At 45.0% G+C, this 11,709-nt stretch overlaps 1 protein-coding gene across 7 annotated transcripts in view; it reads left to right on the forward strand.

The window, feature by feature from the left end:
• Positions 1 to 9,328, forward strand: part of LOC108918138 (protein FAM126B) — a 51,876-nt gene extending 42,548 nt beyond the window's left edge. For 5 of the 7 annotated variants that reach the window (XM_018725184.2, XM_018725176.2, XM_018725216.2 and 2 more), the window contains one exon: positions 5,199 to 9,328. In XM_018725184.2, the coding sequence (XP_018580700.2) occupies positions 5,199 to 5,851 (653 nt within the window). In that variant the 3' untranslated portion in view covers positions 5,852 to 9,328. The remainder of the gene's footprint in view (positions 1 to 5,198) is intronic. The other 2 variants (XM_018725206.2, XM_018725226.2) reach the window with 1 other exon arrangement.
• Positions 9,329 to 11,709: the final 2,381 nt, after the last annotated feature.

The raw sequence follows: 11,709 nt of genomic DNA on the forward strand, positions 1-11,709 counted from the left end.
CAAACGCCGGCCTGTTTTACCCGCATGTCCGCCAGGAGACTTCACTGAGCATTCTCTCTCCACCAGCAGAGTGGACCCCCAGCTGCATGTTCGCCAAAAGCACAGTCTTCTTCCAGTGACCTGGAAAAGAGAAGCACTGAAATTATATCACAAATTATTTTAATAAAGACGGCTCAGTCCATACACCTCCAGAGTCTTGCAGTGCAGAACTGCCAGTCCCACCTATGACTTGTAAGTGGAGTGTTGCTCAGGTTTTCACTCTGCTTTTCAAAACCAGAGAAAATTTGGGGCAAGAATTTAAAAAAAAAAAAAAAAAAAACCCAGACACTGGAGATGAATTGCACAGCTGCATGTTTTGCTTCTCTATAACTTGAGTGAGGAGCGTTGAAACTTTGCAGCCATCTAATATATACTCCAGTGCTCTGTTATACAGGATTCCCTTGCATAACACTCATATTAAGAAAATTCCAATTTATGAACACTCGTAATTCATGCCCTGAAATTTGTGTGACAATCTTTCATTTCACGCCAACAAAAAACAGTTTATGACAACAGAAATTTCAATTCAAACACAAGCCGTGCTGATATTGAGGACAGCAGCAGTTGGCAGCACCTTCCCAATGCGTAGCACAGCTTCTTCCGTGCATCTCAGTCATCTTGTGGCCGTGTGCCCGCTTGCACGCATCTCAGAAATCGTGTGACTTTTTCCTCATAATGTAAAACCACCATGTATCACAATGATGAGCCTAAAAGCTAAAAAGTTTTAAGTTGGAGAAGCAAATCAGTTCAGAACTTGATAAAATTCTTTTGAAAAGCAGTATCATTACAAATGACTTAATTATTTATGGCAAATTAATAATGATTCATTTTTAATTTGTCATAAATGGGACAAGCGGTTCTGAAAATGTGTGTGTGTGTGTGTGATCTTTTACAAATAGCTCAGCAGATAGGATATGGGCTTTGCAACTAGTTACAGTAGTTACGAGAAATGCCGCATTAGGTGATTGCATGATAATAATACTCTATTTTATATACTGCATTTAAAATCAGCTCCTCAAAGGGCTTTAAAATAAAGTAGAAAGACTTTACAAAGACTTTACATTTTCAAAAAGCATCATTTGAAAAAAAAAAAAAAATACACCCATAAAAGAACAGGTTCCATCAATTTTTAGTAACCGCTTGTCTGGTACAGGATTATAGCGGGTCCAGATCAAATTCCAGAAGCACAGGGTGTAAAGCAGAGTTTACCCTGGTAGGACACTAGTCAGTCACAGACAGGGCAGTCACACACACTTATTCACTCACTCATATACACACAAACAGTAATTCCACCATTTTACCTGAAACATATTTTTAAGCTGTAGGAGGAAACCAGAGAACTTGGAGGAAACCCATGCAAACTCTATAAACTGGACAGACTGACCTGGATTTGCATGAAGAAACTCGCAGCCCAGGGTCTATGAGGCACCAGCACAATGTGCTGAGCCATCGTCCTCCCCTAGAACAAGAGAATAAAACAAAAAGAAAATAGTAAGATAACATGAGAGGAAAAGGGGAGAGAAAAAAAGAGCAGGCAGATGTATAAGCAGTTTTGAACACGAGGGTCTGTATTTAAAGGTGTCCAGAATAGTTCTGATATTCCTAACTTTCTTAATTTAATATTTTCTCTATATTTTAAAGACAAGGCAGGAATTTTCCATGTTTGGAAAAAATGGATGAACCTTCTGTGGCTCACAACGGCATTATTTATGTTTCCTATGTAAATTAATGGTAATTAATTACAAGAATTCACCCAACGAGCAGATTTTTGGGAACAAATTACAGTCATTATGGGAGGAAAGCCTGTATTTATTCGAGAAAATACTGTGGAACTGATAAAATCCCGTCTTCTCCACACGGTGCCACGCACAGGAACTACGCAGATGCCTCTCCACTAACCCCACACTGGTGTAAGAGAGATACAGACTGACGAGGCAATGGGCACCATGGTCCTGGCCCCACTTGAAACAGCACCCCCAAGGCACCATGCCCCAATGCACCACCCATGTCCACCCTCAAGGCAGTACTGTCCCTCAGGCAGCACCTGCGCACAGCCCCCTCAGTCCCACCGGCCCCCACTTCACAGGGAAGTTGGTCAGCCCCCAGCATCCTATGTACCCTCCTATTTGCTGCCACTCTTTTCCCGTTTGTGAATTTATTGTTAATAAATTGTGCAGTTTTGTCCATCACGTCTCCAGCAGAAGTTACAAACACAGAGGAGCAGGATGAGTTAATGTTCCTGGTGAGGAGCATGCTCAGTGAGTGTGCATAAGCCCCAGCCCTTGTTCCTGCTGCCACCACTGGCCTCTACTGCGCATGTGCATGTCGAATCTGGGTGGAACGCAAATGCCCCAGATTCACTCTCAGCTCCTGTGTCTCTCTGTGGGGTGTTCAGTGATTCCATTTGGTTGATCTCAGCAACACCTGCACTCCGTAGCTTTGCAGGGAGATGTTCTTCTGCAACAGTTTCCTTTCAGCAAAGGTCTCACTTTCACAAGTTGCGACGAGTTCATCCCATCATCATCTCTGTCCTTATGCAGCATTTGAGCATCCAGCAAGTTGAGGACTTGTGAATCTGAGGCTGCTATTTCTAGTCCCAGAAAGCAGCCATGCTGTTGTGAGCCACTTGAGTAGCTTAGTTTTACGTTTGGAAGCACAAATGTTATTTTAAAGTGATAAGTGAATCAGCAAAATGATACAGTTCAAAGTCATTAGCGAATGGGATGCTGGGACATGTAGAATATAAGGAGTAGATGTTGGTCAGATGTTGGTCAGACAGTGCAGCCAGTGGAGAGGTGTGAACCAGCTGTTTGGCCATTCCCTTGGGTCTCAAGTGGTTCTCCTGCTGTGAGCCTTTTGGTCACTGTGAAAAATTAACCCTTCTTACCACTGTTCATTTGGGTTTCGCTGCTTTCTCTGTAGCGCCCTACTGAACATGTAGCCTCGGAAGTAGTGAGGGGAAAAAAGAGCAAGTGGTGGGAAAACATAGCCTGCTCTTCTGGGGTTTGTCGCATAAGATTAAAATAAAGAAATATCTTTGAAAACCTCTACCGCGAAGGCTACAGAGGTATTTTGAGAGCAGGTCTGAGCACCACTGTGATCCCATGAGTCTTTCAAGAGTGGCCCTCCACTATTACATTACATTTATTTATTTAGCAGGCACTTCTCTCCAAAGCAACTTACAATGGATACTATGTAGTGTTACCAGCCCACACACCTTATTCACCAAGGTGACTTAAATTGCTAGATACACAACTTACAATGGGTCACTCATCCATACATCAGTGGAACACACTCTCTCTGTATGTCACTCACACACTATGGGGAACCTGAACAGCATATCTTTGGACTGTGGGAGGAAACCAGAGCACCCAGAGGAAACCCATGCAGACACAGGGAGAACATGCAAGCTCCACACAGACTGAACAGGGATTGAACTCCTGTCATCTCACACCACCCAGGCACTGTGAGACAGCAGCGCTACTCGCTGTGCCACCATGCACCACTTGTTGTGCTGTGGGCTTTCTACCTGTGTACCTTAAGTTCCCTTGTCTTTCTCGCACAGTTTTGACATGCAGTCATAGGTATGAACATATGAACGCCCCCTGCAGTACTCGCTCAAGGACACACTCCAGCCCATCTGCTCAGTTTGGTGGCCCCTATGATGCTGAGAGTGGACACCCTCCAGGAGACCTTGTCTCTCTGCCTGTCCATCTGTCACTGTCTGTCCCTCTGTCCACTGCATGTCTTCCCCTGCCCCAGTGTGCCTCGCTGCCCTTCCTTTAATCCCCCTGCTCAGTGTTGCATGTGGGAGTCACTCATGTGTCTGCTCTGTCCAACTTAACTGTGTTGTGCTCCTTGTAATCCATTTTTATCTTATTTTCCCTTTTTAGCTTTCCAATTTGGAAATGGAAATAAAAATTTTTTATGTACAGTATGTCTACCTGTATATCTTCTGCACTGTGTGTGTGTGTGCTTATGAGTACTAAGACTTGACTGGTGGTCTCCAGTTAGTATGACTTTGTGTCCTGTTGGAAAAATATTTATCTAAGTTATTGTGTGATAACAGTGTTGAGAATGTTCCAGATTATATTCATTACAGTGTTTGCAGCCTTTTGGCCCCTTTCTGTAAAACAATGTTTGAGGCTCCTTAAAGGACGTGTCGTTTTGGAGGTATTCTCAACAAGGACAGGCTGCCTGTCGCTGCCAAAATGTGAAATATTGAGAAGACATGGAAAAGGGCAAATCGATTATCACACTGCCCGAACACAGAAATGATAACTATCATGAAATATCACAAAGGATGGGATTGCAGGGGGGAGGGGGTGGGGGGTGTACTCCACCAGACGCAAAGCGGCTCCCCACCGGACATGGGAGAGGTGGGTCAATATATCTGAGAATCTCAGGTCGTTGGCTGGCACCCTTCCCAGCATTCTAATGACAGTGTCTATGTCCGCACCCCCCCTCCCCCGTGTGACTCGGAATCAAGGGCGTATAGGTCTTCGGGGAGGGAGGGAGAGCGAGGGAGTGGGGGGGGGGGGGGGGGGCGGGAGTATGCTGGTCCCTCCAGTAGCGAACTGTGAGTGGTTTGTGAATGTAGCAGAAGCTACGGGACGTAGCTCTGCTGTGACTAAAGTGTGTCTCTGTAACTCATCGTTTCCCCAGTAACATCCCTGGAGCAGAGACTTTGCAAGCAGTTTCTCAGTCGATGTAAATTAGAAGCGTCATTAGATTGCCCTGTGATGGAGCAATCTCCCGCCCAGGGTGTACCCTGCCTCACCCTCTGCTTTTGGGATATACTCTGAATCACCACGACCCTGCGTTGGAGATGGATGGTGGTCAAAGATTCCTTTTCCTTTTTTAAGTCTGGATTAGCGACCAGCGTGTTTGAATATCAGTCAAGGGAGTTGGAGATCTGTTGGTGTGACTGGACATAGCAGGTGGAATGGAAGTCTGGACCGCTGGGTTTCAGAGTCAGAATCTCTGTTGAGGAAGTGCAGGTCCTGCTTCCTGTCTGCACGTGAGGGATGTTCCTCAGGTGCCTGGTTCCTTTTCACTGCCTTTGATGACTTGTGCTTTGACCGGTGTCGCTGGCTCCGCCCTGTCTCCCTCTTACCGTGTCCCTCTTTCCCTCCTCCTGTCCAACTCCTCTGAACCAGCAGATGCAGACGGTGTTAGTGGTGGCGAGGAATCCTTCAACCTCAACGACCCAGATGAGGGTTTCTCCTCGGGGGCGTCCAACAGCAGCCAGCCCAGTGGAACCAAGCTCAGCACTGGGGTCGGGTCCACTGGCCCTAGGAGCAGCAGCCTGAAGAAAGGCGTGGCGGGCTGGCTATCCCGGGATCGAGAAAGAGAGTCAGAGCGGGAGATACCCCCAGGGAGACACCGGGACCATTTGGCAGACCCCCAGGTCGTGCTCCGGAGGCACCAGCAGCGGCAGCCGTCCCCACCCCCTGCCATTGCCCTGGACGCCATCGAGCTGAGCCCCGTCCGCAAGCACCTCAGCTTCCCGGCCTCCCAGGCACTAGTGCGGACTGCCAGCGCCTCCTCCAGCCGCTCCTTCGACTGCACAGACGTGAACTTGAACGGAGGCCGCCGGGCAGTGGGGAGCCTGAGCGGTGCGCTCGGGTCACAGGATGGGGCCTTGGGGGGTCTCACCGTTGGCGGGAGTCACCGCTTCTCCACTGTCAGCCTGCAGGAGGAGCGCCTGGCCCGACCCGAGGAGGCCCAGGACCTTCTGTCTCCCGGGGTGCCGCTCACCAAGCAGTCTCGCTCGCCCAGCTTCAACATGCAAATAATATCGCAGGTGTAGCGGGGCCACGGGGGGCACGCTCCTCTTTCCCCCCGACCCCCCACCTCCTCTGGCTCCTCCTACTGCTCCGGAGACGAAGGGGGCAAAGCTCACTGCGATTCCTCACAGATGCAGGAGGAGCAACTCATAGCTCAACACGTCCGCCTTCCCTGGACAAGGGGTGGGGGGTGGGGGTGCCGACGTGCAAACAAATCTATACATACAAGGCACTGTGCTGGATGCAAGCGACCCAACACCTACCTGCCGTGAGCCGCTCCTCCCAGAATCCTCTCTGTATGACCAAACAAAGCATTCCGTGCTCTTTTATTTTGTGGAGGGGGCAGAACAAGGTGGGGTATAAACCCAGTGATAGAAAATCAAATGAAACCAATTTGTTCAACGGAACCCGTGAGGTATAATTGTTATTAATCGTGAAAAACAAATTTCTGTGGATTTGATGTCATTTTATCGCGACATTAATACGGTCTATATTTTGTACCCAATCAGCAATAATCCTTCCATCATTCATTTGGAAAAGAGAAAAAAAATCACTGTAGTTTTTCATACCTTCCTGTTTCTCCTTGGGTGACGTGCAATTGACAGTCTTGTTTTTTTTTGTTTGTTTTCAGTCCAGAGTGGTGCGTATAGGTACCTTCCACCATCCGCTTCACAGGCACCAGTCATGTTCAAGACCTGATCGTCCCAAAGACTCTGCTCTTCTCTGAATGTTGCGGGTCTTGTCGTGTTGCTGTAAATGAAAATTGGACCAAGGGAGATATGCTGGCTTCTAGTTTCTCAGTGCAAACTTGATTTATTTTTTTCATAATGTCTGAAATTTTGTGCGTACTTGTTTTACGCTGTTTGAGATTTATTTTATCGCCAAACTATTACAACTGTGAGTTGGAGAGGAAGGCGATGCTCGTCTAAGGAAGGGACTGGAGTCTCGCTTGGTCCAAGCTCTCAGAGCAGTTGAGGATTGTCGGTTCACCGTGTGTGCGGGAGAGCTGGAGATGTATGGGTCGGGGTGGGGGGGATCCAGGCAACGGGAACTAAAGTGAGAAATGGAAAACTCCTGGAGATCCTGTTGAGGAAGGGGCTGTCGCCAGGCAGATTCACAGTGTCCTCTGTGGGATATGGTGTGTGTGTGTGTGTGTGTGTGTGTATGTATATATGTGTGTACTTACTGAGGAATTACTGTGTTGTGAGATTCCTGAGATTCAGAACTGGCAGATGTGGGGACATAAGAGTGTGTGACCCAGAGATGAATGCATCAGGACCCTGGATATGTGTAACTGTGCTGATACACAATCTAACAGCAGGGTTGTTGGGTCACTGGGTATGAGACGCTGGAAGGAGGCATCGGCCGTCACCCTACACTATTGCTCTCTACACTGTTATCCACCAGTGTTAGTTCTACCTCATCTCAAAGTCAACTTACAGACGAGGCACCATGAGAAAATGCTGCTCATATTTAAGCTCATTACTTTTCTCGCTGCTGTTGGGTTAACGGTTGTATCTGAAGGCTGTGGTACCATGGTGTTGATGTCTGAAAGGCAGCGCGGCATTGCGTTACTTCACAGTGTACTGTATCTGCATTCGGATCCTGTGGAAAGTGTACCTGAGCATCAGCAGCATGGAGTCCAGCCTGGTTGTGGATCATGATGCTTTCCCCATGTTGACTGTCATCATGGCAGCAGGAATTCCTTTTGATCCTATTTCCCAGTTTGTTTGACTTTGCTGGAACACCAGAACACACATGGAGGGATAGAATCTTGACTTACATTAAATGACTGAAACTGGAGATGCTGCAGGCCAGACTGCTACTGAGAGGGGGAGGGGTTAAAGTTTCTTGGTTGTAATTCACTCTGCTCTCTCCTAGATGGCAAGCAGTTATTTATGGCATTTATAAAGCTAATCACTGCTGTTTCTCTCTACATGGTCCTGCTGAGTGTAGGGGGCAGGACAATGTCCTTGACTGAGCAACCATTTTATTGCACAGTGCCCTCTCCCCTGTTTCCGTTGGAGACTCCCTGCAGGGAGCCTGTGTTTTCTTCTGGGCAGGAACTGTTTCCACACACCAAATGGTGCTGAATGACGTTACACCCCCATCGCATGCTGGTTGGCATGCAGGGAAGCTCAAGCAGTCAACAGCAGTGTCCTCACTGTCCCCTCACCCCTTAGAAGCTCCTCTACTTTTCTTTTCTTGTATTTTTTAGGAAGGATATAAGTGTGTGTGTGAAAGAGAGAGAGACTGGATGAATATAAAAAAATGCAGTAAAAACTAATGTTTTCTGTGTATCAGAGAAAATCGATTGCTTATTTAATATAATACCGTGGAACCTCAGATCAATAGTGTTGTTTGTGCTGTAAGACCCCCTGGTGGTAACCGTGGGTTTTACTACCACCTTGAAACGGCATTGGTCAGGAAGCTGCATTCTACGGGCTATGGATCATGTTCCCCTTTCTGGTGAAGGAGTAATGCCCAGGTGGTGGTTAGTTCAGCACACACAGCAGTGGAGACTCACCAAAACTGAAGGTGTCCTTCATGGTGAGGCCTGGTGTCCTCGCTTCTGGCAAACGCCTCATGATGTTTATAGCAAAACACGTCTGTGTCAAACCTTCTCCCTCTCCACAGCCATGTTTGTCTCGGTTTTCTTTTTTGTTGTGAGCAGAATGCGGCCAAGAAGGGAGGTCAGCCCTCCCAGGATGCACTTTGATGAGATGTTTAGTAATTCAGGGTTCAGTTCCCATGTCCTTATACTGAAGGTCCAAGCACTGACCATCACCAATGCTCAGCACCAAACCATTAAGTCCGCATTTTATTTTATTTTTAACCAAAAAGTCGGGTTTGCTGCATTGGACGATCTCAGGAGTTGGGTGGGAATTTTGTGTGTGTGTGGTCACAGCCGGTTCTCAGAAAACGTCCTCTTTCTAGTTGTGTTCAGACAACAGAACCAGTTAATTCTATGCAACATTTATTTTATTTAGTTGGATGACTTTACAAACCATCTGGATTCCTGAGCTGAAGCGCACGCACACACATGCATATACACAGCTATGTACAGCGGAGACTCCCCATGTGCTTTATCACAAGCACCACTGGCGGTCTGCAAATGAGTTGAGGGACTGCAGTTATGGCAAAGCACCACTGACAGGGTCTGGGACTAGGCTCAGGATGGATTCGCTCATCGTCCCACCCTGGTAGAAGGGACAGCTCTACCGCTCCTGTGTGTGCGGCGCGTCACTGCAAAAGAGGCCGAGTTCTCATTATCCCAGCAATGGTGCCCTACGCGAAAGACTGAAACCTGACTGTGGCTCCAGAGGGTCACTGAGCTCATGCATGTAAAGCCATTTTCTTCGTAGTTGTTAAACTCCATAATGGTTTGAAGCCGTTGGAACATGAATTGAATAGAATTAATGCATACAATCTTAAGATTATAGTAAAATTAAAATGTGAAACATTGTACCATTGATGTTATAAATGGTAAAAAAAGAATTAAATCCTTGTAAATAAAAAAAAAAAAAGTACAGAAGTGAGAAAGCAAGACAATAAAATAAAGATCAGTCTGCCAGGCAGAGGGATGTATTTAACATGTTGAATAAATATTGTGTTTATGGACTAACTGTGTAATTTCTTGATTTAAATTACTGCTGGATGGTTGATTGTAAAACAGCCCCATCATTAAGAATTCTTAACGTGGAGCAGAAAGCCTTCAGCATCATGTCAAAATCCGATCGGTCCATTTGGGATTTAACGTCACGCTTCATCTCATTTTATAAACCTCTAACTGTTACCATAAAATCATAGATATTTGCAAATACTGACCTTTAAACCAAAAAAAGAACTGGTTATGAAACCCTACTGGTCTTGAAGAAAATGAAACATTTAAACACTTAAGCGAATATTGAAATTTTAACTACATCAGGTCTGTAATTTCTATAATCCAAATGTCAGGAAATATTTTAATCTTATAACCAAATGACAACTGAAAGCATCTTGTTAAATACGCAATGGCACAATAACCTCAAATGCTGAGTCAGATCATGAGTAAACAGTCCTTTTTACATTAGCTATTCTAAATTTTACTATAGTGATGACTACAGCTGTATTTTTGGACCGAAAAATTGTAGGCTAACACTTTACACACTGCTAGGGTATTTTTAGCACTAGTAAAAGTATACTGTGTAAATCAGACATCCTATAGTGGATGTTTACATTCTGGAATGCAAATTAGTGAACAGATACTGTACTACAGATCTTACTGCATGTGATGAGGCTCACAGTCACTGCAGCTACAAGAAGTGGGGGGTATGGGGGGTTTATCATGCTGTTTCAGAAATTTATCTTTTCATTTCATCATTTATCTGAAACTTACAGCGGTTTGTACACAAAGCTACTTACAATGACTAACCCATTTATACAGCTGGGAAATTTTTACCATATCACTTCAGGGTAATTACCTTGATTAAGGGAGGTTGAATTGAACCCAAGTGTATGGTAACAGCTATAGCCACAGCAGGAAGCTCTTAAGAGGTTTTTGGTCTAATTTCTTTTTGCAAAAACATTTATGCTTAGCATCAGCGTCCGTTACGGCTCATCATTTTATAAATACAGGCAGTCCCCAGATTACGACTACTGTACTGATCTTAGTTAGATCGATAGATCTTACTACATGTGATGAGGCTCACAGTCACTGCAGCTATAAGAAGTGGGGTGGGGGGAATGGGGGTGCATCATACTGTTTCAGAAATGTATCTTCATTTCATTTTCATCATTTCATTTTGTTAATTTATCATCACAACTTACTATATGTACAACCCATAGTTATAAATCACCCCCTTAGTGACCGGAAGTTAATTTGTCACCCTTAAGTAACAATCAAATGAAAGGCTTAAGTATGAAGTTATTATATTAAAAATTTGAGATACATGCAATGGTTCGTAATAAATGGGCACTACTTTGCAACGTGCATCTACAGTGGTTTGTGGGCAGGGCATGTGAGCCCAAGCTATGACAGACTTCCTTCTTTTCCTGTTAACAGTGTATTGTGCATTATTGTAATTTTACTTTTTTTTTGTTTTGTTTTTACCCTCCTAACCATGACACCAAAGCGTAAACATAATGCAAGTGATGGTGATGCATCAAAGAAAAGGGAAATGATCATGATTGAAACTAAGGAGTAAATTCAATTCAATTTATTTTTATAGAGCGCTCTTCTCACACAGTGACACAGAGTGCTTTAACACAGGCATAAGACAAGACAAATGCATAAAAGATAAATAATAGAGCGAAAGGTGAAATACCAAACAATGGCAAAGCAAATATTAGTTTCTTTAAAGTTTTGCACGGATGCACACAGACACAAATACACACTCGCTCTATTATAAATACTGTCGTCACGACCATGCCCACACCTCAACCAGCAGCTTCAGTCGGAGCACTCGGCTATAAAAGACACTTTTCCCCAACTGCAGAATCTCACTTCTCAAACCTCCCTTACTTTGCTCTTCCAAATCCTGTCCTTCATCATTCCCCAGTCCCGTTCCACATCTCTTTGATAATTGCCACCCCCTCTTCCCTCGACAACAATTTTGGATCCTTGCTTCTGTTCAGTTCGCCAATCAACCGACCATTTGCCCATCCTCGACCACGAGAATGCATCTAGTCCTTCGATTCTGATTAAACGATCCTGCACTTGATGAACAGAGGCGGCTGGACCCATGCCAATAGAAACATTTATTATCTTTGTCTTCCTACTATAAATACTGCATTTACATTTATTGTTATCGTTATGTCGTATTATTACTGTATCGTTACATTAAAGATGTTTTAGCGTATCCGGAAGTGTTTCTTTTTTATACATAGAAAGGTACACGAT

This window comes from Scleropages formosus, chromosome 14 (genome assembly GCF_900964775.1).
Source record: "Scleropages formosus chromosome 14, fSclFor1.1, whole genome shotgun sequence".
Classification (NCBI taxonomy): domain Eukaryota; kingdom Metazoa; phylum Chordata; class Actinopteri; order Osteoglossiformes; family Osteoglossidae; genus Scleropages; species Scleropages formosus.